This window comes from Setaria italica, chromosome III (assembly GCF_000263155.2).
Source record: "Setaria italica strain Yugu1 chromosome III, Setaria_italica_v2.0, whole genome shotgun sequence".
NCBI classification, from domain to species: Eukaryota; Viridiplantae; Streptophyta; class Magnoliopsida; order Poales; family Poaceae; genus Setaria; species Setaria italica.
Window position 1 is genome coordinate 6,314,306 of NC_028452.1, and position 19,176 is coordinate 6,333,481.

General features: G+C 45.3%; 5 protein-coding genes across 5 annotated transcripts; 1 reads left to right on the forward strand and 4 right to left on the reverse strand.

Moving 5' to 3' along the window:
* Positions 1-201: 201 nt before the first annotated feature.
* On the reverse strand, positions 202-5,452 carry LOC101770919 (probable leucine-rich repeat receptor-like protein kinase At5g49770). The gene is made up of 18 exons (XM_004960715.4): positions 5,170-5,452; positions 4,967-5,087; positions 4,779-4,850; positions 4,520-4,594; positions 4,348-4,419; positions 4,086-4,247; positions 3,933-4,007; positions 3,779-3,850; positions 3,601-3,675; positions 3,441-3,509; positions 3,267-3,341; positions 3,114-3,185; positions 2,794-2,931; positions 2,214-2,704; positions 1,945-2,109; positions 1,710-1,849; positions 1,136-1,591; positions 202-921 (listed from the first exon to the last, which is right to left on the reverse strand). The coding sequence occupies exons 1-18, from the start codon at positions 5,252-5,254 to the stop codon at positions 448-450; spliced, it is 2,889 nt and encodes a 962-aa protein (XP_004960772.1). The 5' UTR covers positions 5,255-5,452; the 3' UTR covers positions 202-447.
* A 1,725-nt stretch (positions 5,453-7,177) lies between these two features.
* LOC101771704 (glutathione S-transferase) lies at positions 7,178-10,226 on the reverse strand. Its single transcript, XM_004960717.4, has 9 exons — positions 9,943-10,226; positions 9,339-9,383; positions 8,927-9,012; positions 8,736-8,807; positions 8,458-8,511; positions 8,304-8,379; positions 7,992-8,053; positions 7,640-7,699; positions 7,178-7,538 (listed from the first exon to the last, which is right to left on the reverse strand). Exons 1-9 carry the CDS (start codon positions 10,022-10,024, stop codon positions 7,437-7,439), a joined length of 639 nt encoding a protein of 212 aa, XP_004960774.1. The 5' UTR covers positions 10,025-10,226; the 3' UTR covers positions 7,178-7,436.
* Positions 10,227-10,901: 675 nt separating this feature from the next.
* Positions 10,902-13,283, reverse strand: LOC101782266 (glutathione S-transferase-like). Its single transcript, XM_012844834.2, has 9 exons — positions 12,815-13,283; positions 12,688-12,732; positions 12,522-12,607; positions 12,361-12,432; positions 12,075-12,134; positions 11,921-11,996; positions 11,595-11,656; positions 11,294-11,353; positions 10,902-11,182 (listed from the first exon to the last, which is right to left on the reverse strand). The coding sequence occupies exons 1-9, from the start codon at positions 12,897-12,899 to the stop codon at positions 11,081-11,083; spliced, it is 648 nt and encodes a 215-aa protein (XP_012700288.1). The 5' UTR covers positions 12,900-13,283; the 3' UTR covers positions 10,902-11,080.
* Positions 13,284-13,519: 236 nt separating this feature from the next.
* On the forward strand, positions 13,520-14,278 carry LOC111256721 (the record flags this gene model as incomplete). Its single annotated transcript, XM_022825197.1, has 1 exon — positions 13,520-14,278. A coding segment is annotated over one exon (759 nt), but the record flags the coding sequence as incomplete, so codon positions are not given.
* A 1,477-nt stretch (positions 14,279-15,755) lies between these two features.
* LOC105913534 (glutathione S-transferase) lies at positions 15,756-19,096 on the reverse strand. Its single transcript, XM_012844833.3, has 9 exons — positions 18,806-19,096; positions 18,402-18,443; positions 17,767-17,852; positions 17,620-17,691; positions 17,304-17,357; positions 17,124-17,199; positions 16,905-16,966; positions 16,515-16,574; positions 15,756-16,195 (listed from the first exon to the last, which is right to left on the reverse strand). Exons 1-9 carry the CDS (start codon positions 18,885-18,887, stop codon positions 16,094-16,096), a joined length of 636 nt encoding a protein of 211 aa, XP_012700287.1. The 5' UTR covers positions 18,888-19,096; the 3' UTR covers positions 15,756-16,093.
* Between the last annotated feature and the right edge of the window lie 80 nt (positions 19,097-19,176).

Consider the following 19,176-nt stretch of genomic DNA (forward strand, 5'->3'; position numbering starts at 1 on the left):
CTTTGTAACAATGTCGGGAAAACCTTTGGGAAATGGAAATATTTGCTTTCTCAAAAAAAAAAAGCATAATTCAGAATTCATCAGGCATGACAGTTTGCAGAGCTTGCAGTTTCTCAGGAGACAAATCACAGAAATCAGCATACCCACCACGCATTGGTCCCCACATTTGGTAGAACAACGTATGACAATGGACACATCTCATCAAACCAGAAATTGTTCACAAGCAATCAAACAAGGACAAGATCATTTCTGCATTTGCTATCTTGTGTTCATTTCTTTCTGTATAACAAACCTGAACCGAAATACTACCAAGTTAACAATCTCCTAACCAAAACAATCAGTTTCTTAATCCAAAGGCGCACACACATATCTTAACCAAATTTTACACAGCATGCTTGGTAACTAAGTACCCTATACATTAATGATTCGAGTATTCGCCGCGCTTCATCACTTGGGCTCCACCCTCGTGGACGGCATCCCGCCGCCGCTGTAGTCGAAGGGGCTGTCGCCGCCGTATGGGTGGCGCGGCGTCCGGCTGGCGTAGCTCATGGACTCGGACGCCGACTCGTGCCCCGGGCCGCCGCCGGCCATCTTCACCATCCTCTCGATCTCGCCGACGACCTCGCCCATGGACGGCCGGTCGGCGCCGGCCTCCTCGACGCAGCGCAGCGCCAGGTCCACGAACTGCTCCAGCCCGGCCAGCGCCGACGGCGCCGCTCCCAGCACCGGGTCCACCAGCTCGTGCAGGCCGTACATGTCCTTGCTCCGGTCCACCGCCGCCTTCACCTCCCGGACGATGTACCGGTTCCGCTCCAGCGGCTTCCTCGCCGTCACCACCTCCAGCATCAGCACCCCGAAGCTGTACACGTCGCTCTTCTCCGTCAGCTGCTGCGTCATGTAGTACTCAGGATCCAGGTAGCCCTGCAATGACAATAATATCGACACGTGTCACACCGATCCAACATTAGTTATCAAAAGTTTGTTACTACGGCTACCAACAAACTGGTCGGTGCATGAAACTCAATAGAATGAACTGGTCGGTGCATGAAACTCGATAGTACGAACTGATCGGTGCATGAAACTCGATAGAGATGTAGTATTGTCACAAAGCAGTAGTAGAAAGGTAGGTAATGACCATTGTCCCCTTGACTTGGGTGGTGACCTGGCCCCTGCCGTCCTCGCCGAGGGGCTTGGAGAGGCCGAAGTCGGAGACTTTGGCGTTGAGGCGCTCGTCGAGGAGGACGTTGCTGGACTTGATGTCGCGGTGGACGATGGGCGGGTCGGCGAGCTCGTGCAGGTAGGCGACGCCCTTGGCGGCGCCGAGCACGACGCGGAGCCGCCGCCGCCAGTCGAGGCGCACGCCGGACTTGCCGGTGAGGCTCTCCTTGAGCGTGCCGTTGGGGACGTACTCGTAGACGAGGATCTGCTCGTCCTGGTCCAGGCAGAAGCCCACGAGGCTCACCACGTTCTTGTGGTGCACCCGGGAGAGGAGCTCGATCTCCGTCCTGAACTCCAGGCTCCCCTGCAGCGACCCCTGCTCGGACCTCTTCACCGCCACCAGCTGCCCGCTCGGCAGCGTCCCTCTGTAAACCTGCAGCCAATCAAGTTCATCGATCAGAATTGTTAACTTTGAACATTGCTAATTAGTTAACCTCTGATGATGATCACATGAGCATTACAGTTCACTGAATTGTTAGCAGTAGCACTACCTTCCCGTAGCCGCCGTTCCCGATGTCGTTGGCCTCGGAGAAGTTGTTGGTGATCTTCCTCAGCTCGTCGAAGCTGAACATGCGCGCGCCGCGGAGCTGGGGGACAGTGCTGGCACTGGTGCTCTTCATGTCCCAGGAGACTGCACACACAGAGCTGCCTCGGTCAGCAACCACCATACAGCAGAGAAGCTGTACTGAAAGAGATTCAGAACATGTTGTAACATTCAGTACTGACCGAAAGACTGGCTCCTGTCTTCAGTCCGCTTGGGTGTTCTCTTCCTTCTGGCGATGCAGACAACAATGGCAACAACTGCTGCAGCAAGAACCGCACCGCCAGCCGAGGCTCCAATTATAAGCGGTAAGCGGTTCGTCTTCTTCGATGTCGATGGTACTAACAAATCTAGACACATGAAAATGGTTGATCTCTCTGAGTGTAACTGTAACCATACCAGGATGTGTGCTACGCTATCTGAATTCTGAAGTACATTTTCTGAATGACCTTACCATTGGCAAAACTGTACTGCTGCCCAATGAAGTAGTACGGGCCGAACATGGCTGGCGGTTTGTACGTCTGGTTGCTCAGAATGAACCCAACATCAGAAATGTCCTGCTCGCTGAACTGAACCTTGCCACTCGGGAACAGCTCAAGGCTCATCTGCAGGTTGTTGTTGGAGTCGAAGAACGGTTCATGGATGGCGATCGAGTCCACCGGGACGTTCAGCTTCGCGAACTTGGTCTTCATGTCCTGCTCCAGCGGGACGAAGTTGGAGGGGCTGCTCAAGTCGGAGAACGATGGCGATCTGAAGAACAGGGTGCCTCTGTACGGCACGGCACAGATGCAGGCTGGGCTCAGGAGCTGGTTCGAGAGGCATGGGGTCGGCACCGCCGAGCAGTTCCTGGCGGTAGAGTACGGCGCCGCCGTCGGGTTAGAGTGTCCTGGTGCCACGCAGTAATTGTCAGTGCTACCTGGCACGCAGATCGGGTTTCCGACAAGTCTGTGGGTGTCAAAGGGAGTGGAGGTCAGCAGTGAACAAGATCAGCGCACACATTGTAACTTGTAAGACAGAGCAACGTTTGTTCTCACATGAGTGTCTTGCTGTACTGTGATCCCCCAACAGTGATGGCTGAGATCTGGTTGTTCTGAAGATCGATTAGTTGGAGCTGAGTACTGAAATCCGACCCGATAGTTAGCGTGCCGTTGAAACGGTTGCCCCGGAGCCTCCTGCGGTTTTCAGGAAGTATCAGTGAACTGAACATGATTTTTCTGAGCATATCTGTTTGTACATTCTTGGCTGAACATGAACCGAGTAGCAGTCTCAGACTCTCAGTACAAATAATCCATCACAGTGTTTTTGTCTTTCTACACATTCTGGACTTGATGATCATGCTGATGTAATCACTTACAATGTCTGGACAGCAGGAAGACTGAAGAGAGCTTGTGGTAGCTGGCCGCCAATTTGCAGATTTTCAAGGAATCTGCATTCAATGAAAATTCAGAAAAAAAATTTGCTGCAAATGAAGTAGCATAAAAGGTATGAGTAGAGCAAAGAGAGTTACAGTGAGGTCAAAGATGGCAAAGTAGTGAACCAGTTTGGTGCATCAGATGCATTGAAGCTGTTGTTGCTCATATCCCTATAACAAGGTTGCAGAAAGATTCAGAAGCTGGACAGATTCAGAAGCTGGATACCCATGTCATGAATTCAGAAAGCGAAATTTGGGCATATCACTTACACAAAGCTGAGTGCACTCATTCCTGTAAGATCTGGTAGTGGACCAGTCAGCTTGCAGTTTTCTAGGTGCCTAATGTAGAAAAAAAAATATTACTGCAGTTAGCTTCCTAATATTGTAGAACTGATACTGACCAAGAGCATACACACATAAACAGACTCACAGTTCTGCAAGCTTGGTGAGGTTGTTGATATTGCTAGGAACTGGCCCACCCAGCTGGGGGTTGTTATCGAAACGCCTGTGCCGATATAACTTCATGATCAGAATCAATACGTACTAATATATCTCTACATTTTCTCTTCTCAGCTGTGAACAATATATAGATGATGTACTTTACTTACAGAACTTCTAGTGGGTTAAGAAGTCCTAATGTTGGGGGAATGCTTCCAGAGAAGTTGTTGTTGTCGAGAAGCCTTGAGACATGAAACAAACCAAACACTGTCTGAGCTTCAAAAAGTAAGGAACTTATGAGTTGAGAATTTGTGTTATTCTTACAGATGTATCAGCTTCATTTTTGAGGAGAAAATCTCTCTCGGTATGGTTCCCGAGAGCTGATTTATCCCGAAGTGGCTGTGACAAAATGATCATCAAACTACAACTCCAAAAATCTCCAGATATTAAGGAATATAATTTGAGTAATGCACTTACAAGTGTTTTGTATTTGTTAGATTATCCAACCCAGGATTTGTCCCGTCGAATATGGGAAGTGTTCCAGTGAGCTTATTGTCGGCCAGATCAAACCAGTATAGCTTTGAGAGGTTGCCTAGTGATGCCGGGATGGAGCCAGAGAACTTATTGGAGTTCAGTGATCTGCAGGCATAGAGTTTAATGAATACTACCTTATTTTTATCATAATGCCGATGAACAATCATGTTGTACTGAAGCCAAGTATGAGTTGTGAGCTCCTTACAAGAATATAAGTTTTGACAACTGTCCTAATTCTTTTGGTATTTCACCAGAGAAGCTGCAACCAACAAGAATTCTGCAGAGAAATGCGAGGTAGAATAAGTCCAAGATGAATCTATGCGCTGCAATTCTGAAGGCAGTAAGCCAACTGAACTCATCCAAGTTTGACTACCCACAAGTTTTGAAGGTTACTCAAGGATCCAATGGTTGAAGGTAGAGGACCACTCAAGTCCTTGTTGTAGGATAAGTCCCTGAAGCAAACCGAACAGTTATCTCATTTGCTTGCATGCCATACTAAATTCAGTATATACATGTTTATGCCTGATTGAAAAATATGTGACTAAACTTTGGTGGAAATCACCAATTTAGTTCTTTTAAAACTAAAATGATATTTAAAATAAAAAAATTGATTTTCTGATTGAGTAAATTGCATACAAGTATACGAGTTCCGTCAAAGTCTGAATGTCCCCTGAAAGAGTCCCTGACAGTCCAAAACTTGATAGTCTTCTGCAAAACATCCAGCAAAGGAGAAAAACAACATATGAGCCATCCCTTTCATCTAGATAGAAGAAACAGAAACCATGAACTTATGTTTCTTATGTTTCTGTGATGCTGATACTAACATAGAAGTGACTCTGTTCCCAGTGCAAATTATCCCGATCCACTTGTCTCTGCACGGGTCATCGCCATTCCAGTTTGATGGCTTATTTTTCCAGTTAGCAGCAATCGCAGTGAGGCCAGCAGCTGTGCAGATGGACAACAAGAGCAATAAAATGAGAAAATTAGCATTGAAATCACAAACACTGGAGGAAGAACAGAGGCATACAGTCTCCCGGATCCGTATCGGCCAAGATTGCAGAAGTCTGCACAAGAACACTGAACAAGAAGAGAAGCCATGGAGAAAGCCCCATGCTTGGGCAGTTTCTTGAGATGTCGCTGAAATGCTCTTAGTTGCTCATCTTCTGCAAGGTCAGAAGCTCTGGTCGTATTGCAGGAGGTCATATTGGTTGGTATGTCTTGTAGGGAAGAAAGCATCATGTTCATTTGGAACGGGTCAAGATATAGGTACATACACTTCATCTCCTATGAATTAGAATGAACCTGTAATCTCAGCTCGTCCAATAAGTGGCCAGCGTGCCAAGTCCTTGTATTAAATTTAAGAAAAAATAAAATGGGGGGGGAGACGAGATGAAGTCAATGGTGTGCAACTCGCATTAAGAAAATGACAGGATTGACGCTATTATAGCCTTTAATGTAGTGGTTGGGTGCCAGGTCGCGATTGCTCAACGGGAGAAGGTTAGTCTCTGATAGGAGCGTGGTGCAAGAGCATGTGCGCTCGTCTTTGACCTCAAACAGAGGAGGGAATTGGGGAACAATTGCATGTATACATACAAGTAGTTAAGAACAAAATAGTGGAATATTTGGATGCTTTAGGTGTCCAGTATTTAGCTATTTTTTTTCTTTGGTGAAGAACATTTCAATTGTTCGTCTCTGTAACATGAGCTCAACCAATCACAGGCCAGCTCATACATCACTCAACCGCATGATGGGTTCCAACAAACGGTTGCAACTTCTAGCTGGTTGATGCATAGAAGGGCTTCACTAAAATTAATGCTGACAGCGAAGCTTAATAAGTTGGCTTTGGCTACTTAGCTGCATCATTTGATATTTTGATCCGCTCAATCATGAACGGAATTGAGTTCCTGGAAGCATTTCAGGATGCCTGTAGCAATGCAACTTGAACTGCTTGAGGGCAAGAGACTTATTTAACATTATCGCAGGCGTCAATTTCTGATCAGATTGTTGTGCTTTTGGAACCATTTCTTCCTTGTTATCAAACGGAAATAACAGGAACATCGTGACAATCCATGCAAATTAATGTATGCACTATCAACTTTCTTGTTAGAATCAGTCTATTATTATACAAGTTTGACGTGTGCTCGTGTTCAAGTTTCTTCCATGGCGTCCAATGAAACGCCACCTCATTCCGTCAAGTGTGTGCGTGCGTGCATCATGTACTTAAAAAAGATGCATTAATCTCGTATTCTTGTTCTCACATCAGAATGGTAATAAAAACCACTAAAAACAATCTACTTGCATTTTTTTATGCGATGAGCTGAAGTCAATACGCAGCATTTGCATCATCTCCACAAGGTCCCTAGACATAAAAAATGCTCCCTTACTGACACTTGTGCCTCAAGCTTTAGGCCAGGTCTTGTCACATGAGGTGGGTTGATTATGTGATCTGAAGTCATTATCCTGTTGGAGGGACTGTTTTATCCACTGCCAAGAATTGTTCAAAGGCAGTGAAGTGAGATATGCATGTCGCATTCCATATTTAATATCTCTTATGAGTTATGATGTGATTGCCTTACTAGGCAATGGTCCAGTGGACAGCTTTTAATGCGATACATCGCAATATTTGTATTTTTTAGTGTTAATGAGCTAATTTACTGTAATTCAGAAAACTTATTTTCAAAGTCGGCTTGCACTTTCTTTAGCGCAGATTGATTTCTGCTATTTTTCTTAGTAGTACTTTGAGAACTTTTCTCAGTGTCCAATGCCTTTTTCTCTTCTTTTGCAGTAGTTCAGAAAAATCTGGGGGTGAAGTCATCCTTAACATCGTTTTCAAGATGGATGTGATGAGCAAAAATGGTCTAGCTACAGGATTGGATGTGGTCCATCAGTGACTAAAGCTAGCAACTGTGCTAGAAAGCTGCTCGCTTGCAAAACGATATGCAACGTCAACAATTTAATATGTTGTTGCCCATGACAAATTGCATATTTATCATCCGACTGTGCTTTGTCTGTTCGATAGATGGATAGTTTTGCAGTTGTTAACTGATTAGAACCTCAATTATTGTGCTGCATTCAGAATATGCAGCATTAAGACTTCATTCAAACTGTACACATTATTAGGAAACAACAAATTTCTCAAACATTTGCTGGAGTCTCCATGAACTGTACACATTATTAGGAAACAACAAGTTTCTCAAACTGTTTAGGAAACGGCCCAGTTTTGAAGCAGTGACTCCCCTTCCAATATATTATCGAAAAGCATGCATTTTAATTTAGCATGATAATCTTGATTATTTATGATGATGGTGCATCTGGCTGATTTTTAGGAAGCGCAGCTTGAAATGCTGGGATTTCCATGTATTCATCATGAAGTCTTGCCAAAATCGGGTACTTCAACTGCAAGAAAGCAAGCGTGTATTGAAACCACTTTCTGAATAAGCAGCAGGACAACACTAAAGCATTTAACGTGTTGGGAATAGCAGATGAATGTCGGGTACCATATCAATTTGGAAACGATTTATGCCGGCATGGATCTGTGGTGCTAGAAACACATCACCCTGTTGATAGATGAAAAAATATGTACCAGAAGATTAGTTCAAATCACATTGCAAAGGCAGAAAAAAATAAAAAAATGTTTCACTGCACATTAATCTTATCTAGATGCAAGTAAGATGACAGGTTCACAAAAGTTGGGTGAAGGAGTAAGTCAATCAAGAAGTTTTAAATGTAGTTTGGACAAAATTTCTATGTATGATCGAGGTGGGGATTCAGCTTTGAGGATCGTTTCAAAGTGATTGGTCAAGGGAAAGTAACATGCATAATATATAAATTTAGGTCAGCCAAACAAACCAATTGGACATCATCTCCAGTAGCATATTTACTCTCGCATCCATCCAAAAGCTTTTCAATGGCTGACACAGAGAGTTGAATCAAGATAGTACCACGGTAAGTAATATTAAGAGAGAAAAAAAGGCAGGTGACATGAATCACGCTTTTGTATATTTTATTATTGAAGGCGGATGTATGTAGTGATCTTAAGAACTTTCATCCCAATTACATAATGGCTAATATAATTACATTGCTACATTTGAAAACTTCAATCGTGTGACTGAAAACAAGGATGGTTTTACTTTACAATAAAAAGGTGGTAGGAAATGAGACCTCTGAATCCCTTGTCAATATAATGCTGAACTATTTGAAGGCCCTGATCAAAGCTCATGCTGCCCTCATGCAAACCCTGCAAAGTAGTTCTGTAAATTAATTTTGAACGTACCCACGGCGTCATGAGTGGTAACTAGCAGTTGGTAATACCCACAATAACAGCATAGCCTTGAAGAGGTTGAATGCTTGAACAAACTATGTTAGCTATCTGCAACAAGAGACAGACTTGTTGAAAAGGAGATGCAGTACGTAGGTGCTAAATGACAATAATGTTTGACCTCTTTAAATGATATCACCAATTTGTAGCAAGAATATCTGCAAAATACCATACTGAAAAAACTAAATAGCAGGTACCAATTGAATCCCCCACATACAAATTGTCACTCAGATTGTATTTAACTATATACAGAGAGACTTTGATCTGGAAATGACCTGAAGATTAAGAGCTTTCCTCTTAAGATCTTTAGGCAGGAGCGGATGCGCAGGATATTTATCTTCTAAATACTGTTTAACCCAATAACAGGGCACTTGTTAGTGACTAGTAATGGATGCAGTGGCATGTCAAAAGAACATATTTGCTTGACCGCACAATGAAAACATGCTGAAGCAACATTTGAACTCACCAATGAGATGGCAAGAGAGTCGGAAACGACTATGTCCCCATCTACTAGTGCAGGAATATATTTTATTGGATTGATTTTTTCATAATCTACAAAAGGAAAGACATAGAAATGCAATTGCCATCAAACCTTGAACTTTCCACAAAATAAAACACGTACAAGAACTTGTGTAAATATGAAGGTACTAGGAAAATCCATGTTAGTAGAAGAATTCATAATTGAACAAAAAAAAGTAGCACAAAACAATAATCGGCAAAGGAAATCCACTAATACATTATTGGGCACACTGGGCCTCAAACTCCAACATAACTCTAATTCTATCACCGTGTGATCCGTCTTGTGTTCTCATTGGTTGTAAAAGCATGAATGAGATGGCAACTGCAATGCAAGAAATGTGTCAAGGCATCGCAGTTACCTGGATCTGTCCTGGGATTTACTGACTTGTACTCATAATCCACACCTTCAAAATAAAGAAAAAATGACGAAATTAGCCATAACCAAATGGACCTTATATTTCACAATCTAACTTGCTAAATTCTCAACAGAGTTTTTCTGCACATTGGAACACATGAGGTTATTCAAACAAAAGAATTAAGAACTGCTCAAGGATGGACCAGTGGGAGCACGAGCACCTGTGCAGACTAAAAATATGTACTGCGTGTTACCGTTCCGATTCTATCACTAGACAGATATCGACACAAAATATCCCTGGCCTTGTCAAATTTATTGAACTATTCATAATTTTTGAAACTCAAAAATACACAACTGCTAGCATTTGCAGTCATCCCTATTCGAAAAAGATTTCAGAATTTGAGCAAACATAGATAACTCCGAACCTGCTTGTTGCAAAGCTTGAGACTATATGTTGTACTGAAAAAGAAGAACAGTTTGACTTTATTCAGCAACTAGAAGACAAGTTCTCCTTGTGCCTATGCTATCTGAATTGTTGAGTAAGATTAAGCTCAGCTAGGCCTGAGAGTCAACCAGACACCATAGTTTGAAGAAAGTAAGTAATTCACCTTTGAGGTTGAGAGCGATGCGGACACGGTGGGAGCAGGAGCTGATCCAGGCGCCGTACAGGATGGGCTTCGCCGTCGCCATGGCCGCTGCCTCCTCGTCCTCCTCAATCAGCAGCAACTGAACTACCAGGTGATGACGAGATGCAGCAGCAGGTGCAGGTGAAGTCGAATTGCGTGGAGCCTGAAGTCTGAGGAGCAGGTGAAGTGAAGCCCAAGTCTCCAGTCTACTCCTAACCCCTTCGTGAGCAGAGTAGATAGAGCAGGGCTGAATGCCTGAATTCAACAGAGAAGAAAGATACCACTCGCCAAAGTCTGAATATCTGTCAGGTGGGTCCCACAAGATGTCCAGAAAGTCAGGATCACTGATTGCAGAGAGGGGAAACAGAGGAAGAGACAACAGGGGAGGATGAGTACAAAAAGAATTGTTGGACCATGCTATGCTACTTGTATGGTAGTAGTATGGTCTTCAAAAGGAGAGGAAGAGGCAAAATTTCTTGGAGGATGGCATGGATGGTTGTGTTGATGCTTATATCTTTATTATTCGTGTGCAGGCCTTGCGTGAACTGTTAGAGACAAACTGTCTAGCTTTGTTCGCCGGTGACGCGCACATACGTTTGCACTGACCTGAAAGGCCTGCACTGTTAGAGACAAACTGTCTAGTCTTCCTGCGATAAGCATACAGGACGCAAGACCTGAAAAAAAACATGCATTGTTTTCCCCGCCAATCCTTTTTTTTTTGAGAGAGAACACCCCGCCAATGCTTTGGTCAAACAATTAAAACTTTATGTCGCCAGAAGTAACCGTGTGGCCATTCGATGACTACAGCTAGCCCCTGTGCTAGAAACTGCACATTTATCATCTGACTATGCTTGGAGTGTTCAAAAGATCAATAGATTGCAGCAGACAATTGTTAAAACTTACTGTGCTATTTCAGAATGAACAGCATGTATGCTATATGGTTCATTAAAAGTGTACACATTATTAGGGAACAGCTAAAATGTCAAACAGTGACTGTTGAATCATGATACACAAGGGTAGGCTGGCCTTCAACAAGGGTATTGAAGGAAGCTGGGACTGCCCTTCTGAATTGTTAATGAAAAACATTCATATTGGTCTAGCTTGCTTGTAATCTTGACTTTCATGATGAAGGTGCATCTGGCTGATTTTCAGGAAGCGCATCTTGAAAGGCTGGGGTTTCCATGTATGTATCATGAAGTCTTGCTAAAATTGGGTACTTTGACTGCAAGAATGCAAGTTGCAGAATACAGTTTATGAACAATATAGGAGAGTATACTGCTCATTGGCGTTTATATTTTGCAGGGGAGGGAATAGCAGATGAAAAGTATGGTACCATATCAATTTGGAAGCGATGTATACCGGCATGGATCTGTGGTGCTAGAAACACATCTCCCTATTGAAAAACACAAAACATGAAAAATTAGATTAGTTCAAATCACAAGTGAGAAGACACTAGACAGGTTCACAAAGCTGGGTGAGGAAGGAACAAGTGAAGTAAGGAGTTTTGAAATATAGTTTGGAGAAAATTTGTCTTTTCATTCTGGTGATGCAGCCTTTTGAGGATCATATCATGGTGATTGATCACGGGAAACACAACATGCATCAATATAGAAGTATGGGTTAGTGAAACAAACCAATTGGACATCATCCCCAGTAGCATATTTACTCTCACATCCTTCTAAAAGTTTTTCGATCGCTGACACAGTAAAAGCAAAATTAGTACTGTAAGTAACACTTCTTTTTTTAAAAAAGAAACAACTGAGACGAAGTATGCTTTTGTTGTTTTTGGTACTGGAGGTCCATTTTTGTTATAGTGCTAACAAATGTTTTGCATCCCAATTACAATAAGTAGCATAATTGCCAACACAACTGCATTGTTAGATTTGACAATAAAACTCTGATCTATATGCCTGATAAAAATAATTTTACATTGTGATAAAAAATTGACGGGAAATGACACCTCTGAATTCCTTGTCAATATAATACTGAATCACTTGAAGGCTCTCATCGGGGCTCAACCTACCGCCATGCACACCCTGCAGAGTAGTTCTGTAATTTAATCTTGCACATACCTATAACATCTTTAGTGGAATCTAGCTACTGGTAATACCCACAATAATGGCATAGCCTTGAGCTTGAAGAGGTTGAATGCTTGAACAAACTATATTTGCGATCTGCAAAACCCAATAGGCAAGTAACAGATATACTGAACTGGAGATACAGATAAATACATGTGCTGAATAACAAGAAGAATGTTAACTCCTTCAAATGAAAACGCATGCAGATGTGTAACATATGACACTGAAAAAGGGCAAATGCTGAATAATGCTTGAATCCCCATCTTTAAAGAATGGTGATCCTAGTTGTAGATAGACTAGAACTAAAATATCTGGACATTACCTGAAGATTAAGAGCTTTCCTTTTGAGATCATTAGGTAGGAGAGGATGCTTAGGATATTTATCTTCCAAATACTGTTCAACATAATAGCAAGACACCTGCTACTGACTAGCAATGGATGGCAGGGGAGAGAAGATTAATTGAAGCAAGATTTTCAACTCACCAATGTGATGGCGTGAGAATCGGAAACAACTACGTCTGCATCTACTAATGCTGGAATATAATTCAGTGGATTGATTTTTACGTAATCTGTAAAGAAACGAAAAAAGTAAGTAGCGTAACTTTTCAAAAAAAAACACAAACTTGTGGAAATCAATGCTTGAGGGTACCTGGATCTGTCCTGGGATTTACGGACTTGTACTCATAATCCACACCTTCATGATCGAGAAAACTAGTGAAAGAAAGAAGCATACATTTCAGCAAGGCAGCTCCGACCCCAGGGATGACGGCGCTGACCTTTGAGGTTGAGCACAATGCGGACACGGTGGGAGCAGGAGCTGATCCAGGCATTGTACAGCACGGGTTTCGCCGCGGTCGCCATGGCAAGCAGCCTCCGTGTCCTCCCCGATCAGCAGCGGCAGGTGGATGACACGATGATACACCGTACCAGCAGGAGGCGAAGAAGAATGCTTCGGCTCAGACATCCGGGACCGAGGGAGTAATAGATGGTGTGTTTGGTTTGAGGAGTGGGACAGCGACGGATCCAAATTTACCCGTTTCCTCTGGGGATTTGATGGGTTTGGGGCTGTCCGTGAGATACCCCGCAGCCTCGACCTGGAGACGACGACCCCCCACCCACCTCTGCTCCTTCTCCTAGGCCGCAGGTGTGCTGTTTCATTCCAGGGCGTCTCCTCCGCCATCCCCTGAGTCGAGGGCGAGGAATTGTGAAGAGAGGTCATGATTTTGTAGTACAACATGACAATTATGGTATTGGGAAAGACCTCCTCGATCTGTTGCAAAGTTCCTACCGTAAAGATCATCTCATCTGGGTCCTCGTCCTCTTCCTCTTGTGCGGGTAAGCCACGACTGGTGTGCGCCTACGTGCCCGGCGCCCCGGTCCAGAACGCGACGGGGGACGCCCGCGCCGTAGAGCAACCCCGGGTGGTGGAAGCCGGCGTGGCCGGGGCACCGTAGAGCAGACAACCGGGGTGTCCGGGCTGATCGGAGCCTGGAACATCGGGCTTCGACCGGCGTCTGTCGAAGGACGCAGCGGCGGAACTGCCGGCGTCGTCGTTCGTCGAGCAGCGTGGCTGCCGTCGAGCTCCGCCGCTCGCCATCCATCCTCGCGCGGTGCACCCCAACCCCGCTCCCGCTCCCGCTCCCGCTCCCGAGAACGACCGAGTCAAACTGCGAATCTGGCGAATCCGAGCCGCACATGTCCAAACGAAGGGTCCAAATGAAATACCGTCCACCCCCGACCTGAGCACGAGCGCCGCCTCAGCGTCGTGCCTCGACTCGCCACGCCGCCGCCGCGTTACTGCGGCTACTCGGCTCCATGCTTCCATCTCCCTGCTCCCAGCGGTCGACATCGATGGTGCGGCGCCACCTGCGGCAACAGCGAGGCTGTCTTCTTCCCACTTCTTCTGCCTGGAGGACCGCGCCCTGCTGTGCCGGCCCTGCGACGTCGCCGTCCACACCGCCGGCGCCCACGTCGCGTCCCACCGGCGCTTCATCATTATAGGCGTCCGCGTTGGCGGCGGCGTCGCGTGCCACCACGTCCCCGGCAGTGGCGGCGTGGGCGGCGGCGTCAGCCCAAACACCAGCAGTGACAACGGGAGCAGCAGCGCTCCCAGGCAGCAGCTCCGGCAACTCAATGACCATGCCCGACAAAGAGCGGCGGCCATCGTCGCCGTTCGGCGCAGTGGCGGCAAGAGAGGTCCTTGGAGGTCTGTGACCGTGGAGCCAGTTCCTGGCCGATGATGCTGGCGTTGGGGATGGAGCTGTGCTGCCCTGCTGGCCTTTCTGAACCTGGCTCGTCCAGCCTGAGTGGCTGACATGTTGCGAGATCACTATGCTGATTCCTGGCATCAGCTAACCCATGAAATGTAGTATCAGGTGATTTGTTAGCTTTAGCCTCTTGGACCATCAAGTGTTAGATTCTTCAGGATTAACACATATAAAAGAGAAATGTTATGGTAATTACAACAGGAACCCCGAGAGTTGAACTCTGAACATGTACTCAGTTACTGGTTCTAGTCCTGAACTCTGAACATGTACTCACTAACCACAATGCTAACAGCGAGCCAAACACATTTTCTTCAGTTTGTTCAGAGTTCAGGACTCACGACCACCGCTGATGAACTGCGAGGGGGCGAGTAAGGCATCACTCCCTTGTTGGCGCCCTGCATCCCCAGCTTCAGGTCCAGTTCAGATGGAATAGCGCCCGCTTTCCTCGTGTTCTTCCAGCCTGCACAAAATGTTCAGGTTCAGACTCCGTTCTGCAGCTAAAAGAGAAGGGCGCTCCTGCGGAAGCTTCAGAAGCGAAGTCGACGCACCATGCATGGCCGGTGAAATCGATTTCCTGAGCAATCTGACACGATGCTGTTGCTCACCGCCGCAAATGCAACTAGAAGGTACTTGCTTGCAGCAGGGCTTGATAGCTAATGAAGCTGCTGACGGCGCGTGGTCGCGTGGACGCCGCCGTGAGAAAGCATAGGGACGCGAGATCAGCCGATGCGTGGCGGCGCTCCGGGCGTCTACTGTCGACGGGCGTCGCTGACGGCCCACGCCTTCTCGTTTCTCTGCGGCCATCGAAGAAAGCAGCACCGCCAGCGTCCTCAAGCAGCGCGGTTCGCGGCCGAGCTCCACCATCCGACTCCGGAGACCGAAAAGGCGAAAACGACCAAGTCAGACTGTGACTCTGCCGAATCTGGGCCGCACAAATCCGATCGAACGGCCTGCAGGTACCCAAGGGGTGGACGGTAAATGAAATACCGTCCACCCCCGAGGCCCCGACCCGGGTTCGTGCCTCGGCTCGCCGGAGCGCTGCCGCGTTCCCACCGCATAGTTGCTCCCGGAGGCCGATGGCGTGCCCGGTTGCATCTGCCAGACCGACGACGATCTCGATCGCGCCGTGCATGGCGCCGATGCGGCGGCCTCGCCGACGCCAGAGCAAGGCGGTGGCCCGACGTCGCAGCAGTCGGCGTCGTTCATGTCGCCGCAGTCGACTTGCACGATGGCGGGATGGGCATGGCGGCCATGGTTCGCAGCACCTAGCATTCGTCTTCTCTCTGAACGTGCGCAGCTGCGAACGCGAGGGTACGGTAGTGGCGTGTAATTGCCGTTCAGTGTTTCAGATTTCACCGGCAGTGTGTGTCCTTGGCCATTTTCGATCATTCATTCGTCTCCTTATCCCTCAACAGAAACAGCTCGATCTCCGGTAGTGATCACAGCATGGTGGTGGAGCAACCTTTAATTCCAGAAGGTAGAATTCTCCAAGTCAAGGAAGGTCAATAATACATTCCATATATGTAGATGGCCATGCTATACATTCTAGCTACTGACACATGTTGCTCAAGACAAAGGCACATATGTTGCTGCTCATCAAGCGTACACATCATGCAAATAATTAACTGAGACATGATCATTCTCACTGAGAGGCCAAATGTGCACACTTATTCTCTTGCGTGGCACCAGAGCAGGCTGCTCTTGCATAATCCATGGTTACCGGGAGCGCACGCCTATTATTTTCCACATTGCTGCATGCATCTTGGCATTTCTTCCAAGTCCTCATATCTAGGGTGATGGTGCATCTGGCTGCTTTTCAGGAACAGCGACCTGAACTGCGGGGATCTCCATGTAGGCTTTGTAGAATCTCTCCAGAAGAGGATACTTTGACTGCAAAAACAGTTGCCTAGTGTTGTCGTAATCTAGCTCAAGGAATTTGCTATAAAGAAAATACTCACTCTGATTAGAAACGTATGTCGGTTTATCCTCTTTCACTGTTTGCTAGGTGTACATAGTTCTACTTCTAGGCAACTTTACCCTATTCGGTTGTTCCAGTATACCCTTCCTTTATCATTAACTGACTTCTAGTGCACTTTATATGGGATTAGTTCTGGGAAAGATGGGCATTTCACATCTTCCTTGTTTCTCTGTGATCAAAGGGAGTATTATTTTACGTGCATCTAGGAGTAACAGATGGCAAGTTGTGTACCATATCAATTTGGAAGCGCGTCACACCGGCATGGATCTGCGGTGCAAGAAACACATCCGCCTGTTCATGAACACAAAACACACAGCAGCAGATTACTCAATGAACGTGCAATGTGCATTGAAGTAATTAAGTATCAAAGTTCAAATTAAATTAACCACCAAGTATAGAAATGCATATGTCACACCTATAAACAAAACCAGAATCAGTGCAGCAGGAAATATTTGAAGACAAGTAAGATAAGCAACTTAAAAACATCTGCTGTGGAGAACCATATGTAGTGAATATGGTTATAGGTTATCCTTGCATTGATTGTGACAATGCACTTTTTTACAGAGTAATTTGTATAGACAAAGCAGTAAATTGTCAAGAAAAAAAAGTAGAATTACTAACCAATTGGATTTCATCTCCAGTAGCATATTTACTGTCACACCCTTCCAGAAGTTTCTCGATTGCTGATTGGGTCCAGAGGAAAATGCAACAAACAATAAGGGAACAAGAGTAGGAAATATGGTGACAGAGTTCATATTTATGTGTTACAAGGGAACACCATTTGTTATGGTTGCGCGTGAAAAGAAAAACCATTCGATAACAGAGTGTAATAAGCCACACCTCTAAATCCCTTGTCAATGTAACGCCGAACAATCTGAAGGCTCTCATCAGAGCCTAACGTGCCGTCAACCAGACCCTGCCATGGGAGTGGCACAAAATAGAATGCCCATAAATCATTGCATCAATACTGAAAAGGAAGCAGAATATTTCATCAGCACTTGCTGGTTGTGATGAACCCACAATTACAGCATAACATTGAAGAGGTTGAATGCTGGAACACACTATATTTGCAATCTGCAGAAAAGTAAGAAATATTCGTCATCCACATGGATTGGCAATTTACAATGTTACAGATAGATGTGTAAACTGAAATGGTCTTGGAACACAGCTGATCCTATGTTCCCTTATGTGCTATTTAGAGTGTTACATGCAAAATATAAACAATGTGGTAAACTTATTCAATACTTGAAAAGCCTGCAGTCTCGTAGTTTCGAAAACCATAAGAATACTTAGCTTCATACCATGAAACTTCTCAACTATTGGGTAAGACTTGTACCTGCAGATTAATAGCTTTCTTTTTGAGATCTTGAGGCAAAAGAGGGTGTTGAGGATACTTGTCTTCAAGATACTGAACAGAAAGCAAGAAGTTGGTCACTAATACTAAAGTGTTTATAGATAAAAAATTTAGAGAAGAGCATCTCACCAATATGATTGCTAGGGAGTCAGAAACAACAAAATCCCCATCTACAAATGCTGGGACATACTTGATTGGATTGATCTTTTCATAATCTACAATATTATCACAAGGAGAAAAGTCATTCAAACTATTACGATCGGTTTAATTAATATAATATAATGCTGCCTTTCAAAAAAAAAGACTACCAATGAATTCATTGCAGCTCGAAATGAAAAGGAAACTATTGCTGCCTTAAAGTTATGAGTCCCTCATGAAAACAGTACATGTCCTAAGAAAAATGCAAGAAGGTTTCTGAATGATTTTCTAGTTCAAAGTGCAACTAGATGTCTGAACAGCCAGTGTTATGCGCAAACAGTGCCTAAACCCAATATTTTGGGAAACTGGTGACCAATTATATGGTGCATGTAACTTCACTCATAATTTTGGGAGGTGAGCCAATTTGACATCTAGAACCACTATGCTGACTGTATGTTTGATTCTTTTTTGGAGGACTCACTATATGGTTGAAGTTAACAAGTTACTACTAGTTAACTAACCAAGTCCATCAGCTGTGACCATGTCACCATTTCTTTTCGTCCATATGTCACACCTTTCAGGCAGTAAGATGATGCGTGTAATACAAGAGATCTGTTACTGCTAACCTGGATCAGTCCGTGTCACAGCCCTGTACTCATAATCCACACCTTCATTATAGAGAAATTGGCACAATTAGTTCATAGAAAAAGTAATAATTAAATAGCACCAGGTATAACATGAGCCATCCCTGCGAGTGTGACCCGGTCCCTGCAGTCCAGAGATTGTGACAATCCTTAAAGACACTGCCTGTCTAAAATCCGTTTTTTTTCTGAACCACACAAACTCTTAAACTAAATGGGTGGCTAACATGTAACATCTAGCCACCCAATGCAATACCCCCGATATCTGTTGAACTGATTAAATCAAGAAAAGGCCACATTGTCCCCACATGAACGAGACCCTATTCTAGGCACAGATTTGCCATCACCTCTGGAGCAAGAAACTAAAGCCAGCGGCTTGATTCAGTTACCTTTGAGGTTGAGGGCGATCCGGACCCGGAAGGAGCACGAGCTGATCCACGCGCTGTACAAGATGGGCTTTGCCGCCGCCATGGCCGCCAGCGCCTCTTTGGCTCCTGCTAAGACAGCACCAGGTGGATGCGGAGAGAGGCCAACAATGGACGAAGAATTCTTGCCTTGGATTTAGCTGCTGTCTGAAGTGCCGGCGGTGACTACCGAGGAAGATGGAAACGTGGGCGAAGTCCACCGGGGGGAAAAGGACAAGGAGCCTGCTGGGCGTGGCCCGTGGCCGGCCTGCCCCGCCGGCAATAGGCTGGACTAGGCTGAGAGACGAGAGAGTATTTTTGGTACACAGGTATTCATCGGTGTGAGTATTTTTGTT